A 1969-nucleotide genomic window follows, 5' to 3' on the forward strand; every position below is an offset into this window, starting at 1 on the left:
TTTAGACAGTTTTTCAACTCTCAGTAATGCCACAGTGATCGTTTGATATATGGACCTGCAGCGGAGTTTAGGCCCAGACACGGCTAGTGACGTCAGACTTAACGACCGGATAACAAAATATCTTAACTGCTACCTAAAAGTACATGACGCTGACATTGGCTCTAGTGATATTCATGTCATGATCACAGGTCAAAACTGAGAAGAAACGTGCATGTTTAAATAAAGGAAAGGAACACATTTTTTTTAAGACCTGATATCCAAGAACTCTCCAAGGACTGAAAATTCCTACAAGCTGTCACTTGTATTTTACATAAATAACAGCAGTTAGCCTCTATTTTTTTTTATAAAATATGTTGGGCTGTTCCAGCCTTTGCAAATTTGTAGAAATACTGCATTATTGTATTTTTTCATTACTTCAGTCAGTGACTATCTGCCCAGAACTTAAAGGAGATCTATTTTATCCATTACCTGAAACAAGCCACTTGAGTTCACTTTTTTAATGTTAAGCCAACTCTCTTCTGAATGGTAAGGTATCCCCCCTCCATGAAATCATACTGTACAGAAAGTAGAAAAAGCCTTAACAAGCAGACTGACGCATAGGATTTTGGCTCACACTGATAACATGTCCTTACAATACTTTGTCTATCACACATCCCTTTATCTGACCCTGCTCAGTGTGTCCAAGCAACAGGCTGTGATTCCCAGTCAGGTCTTTGAGCTGGGTGACGGCACCTGCAGCTACCAGGACTTTAGTCTAACAAGGAACAACCGCTTCAGCAGTGCACAGAGCAGCAGGAACATCATCCAGCCACCCGCCACTGTGCTGCACTTCTACAATGCCCCACCAAACCTCAATCAACACCAGTTGCAAAAGGCAAGGCCACACCTGCATGAGACTTATTATTTCAATGGAGAAATGCTAGACTGAATGTCTACTCCAAGTGAGCTTTCTAAGTAGACAAGTATGCGCTCCACTGTGGCACGCCTTGAACTTTCTAAGTAGATGGATAGATGGAATAGACTTGTTACTATATAAAATAAAATAAACAGTAAATTAAACTTTGTAAATGTTTTGATTTTACACACGGTACATCTTGACATTTTAAGATGTCAATAAACGTATACCATCATAATAACCTTGTTCAGGGAGATTTAATCTTCAAGTTACTCAGTTTTGCCTGTGGTCTTACGATCACTACTGTAAACGTATTTTTAGCAGTGACAACCAACATTGAAAACCAGCACTTTTTGTCAAGTTTTAGTTTGGTTTTATATTAACAAAAGAAAATGCAGGAATTGCTTTTAAAAATGCTTTTCTATCTTTCTTGCCAACAGCTCTGTACTGAATACAACATTTCAGCATTCTCTAAGTTCAAGGTTTTTGATGCCAAACGTAAGTTTAACCAATTAAGCAGCGATAATAACTCCTCAGGTCCAGGTATGAGGAGATATCATTCAGTATGTACACGTGTGGTTTTTGTTGTTATAAACATTTCCGTCTTTCCCCCATCTTCCTCTTCCTCTAAGCAGCCAGCTCAAAGACTCTGTCTGGTCTGTTGGAGTTTGACAGTAAGACTGAAGCTGTGGAGGCTCTGACAGTCCTCAACCACCACCAGATCCGAATACCCAGTAAGTATTCAAATGATTCTCAGAACTGCTGACAGCAGGTTGCTGGCAGTCCCTGTGAAACCAGTTGCTAAAGACATGTTCTGATATTGCTTCAGAAAGTGAGAAAGAGGGTCCAAGACATGCAGAGGATGACTGAGTCAGACTTAAAGCAGAATGTTTATCGGCTGGTACCAATAATCAAGAAGAAACATAAATTCAAAAGGGTAAACTGAAAATTATTAACCACAAGGAAGATCACTAGAGTTACTAGGAAAACCACACTGTCAGTGTCCTGTGTCACACTCTGTTGTGACACAGGACAAGAGGAAAGAGGATGACAAGACACAGCTTATTATAGTAA

General features: G+C 39.7%; 1 protein-coding gene across 2 annotated transcripts in view; it reads left to right on the plus strand.

The window, feature by feature from the left end:
* The window catches only part of hnrnpll (heterogeneous nuclear ribonucleoprotein L like), a 41884-nt gene that overhangs the window by 37506 nt on the left and 2409 nt on the right, over positions 1-1969 (plus strand). For both annotated transcript variants that reach the window (XM_005747107.1, XM_005747108.1), the window contains exons 10-12: positions 676-874; positions 1336-1393; positions 1531-1629. In XM_005747107.1, coding sequence (XP_005747164.1) covers positions 676-874; positions 1336-1393; positions 1531-1629 — 356 coding nt within the window. The remainder of the gene's footprint in view (positions 1-675; positions 875-1335; positions 1394-1530; positions 1630-1969) is intronic.

This window comes from Pundamilia nyererei, unplaced genomic scaffold, assembly GCF_000239375.1.
Source record: "Pundamilia nyererei isolate P.nyererei 1_Seehausen unplaced genomic scaffold, PunNye1.0 scaffold00189, whole genome shotgun sequence".
Classification (NCBI taxonomy): Eukaryota; Metazoa; Chordata; class Actinopteri; order Cichliformes; family Cichlidae; genus Pundamilia; species Pundamilia nyererei.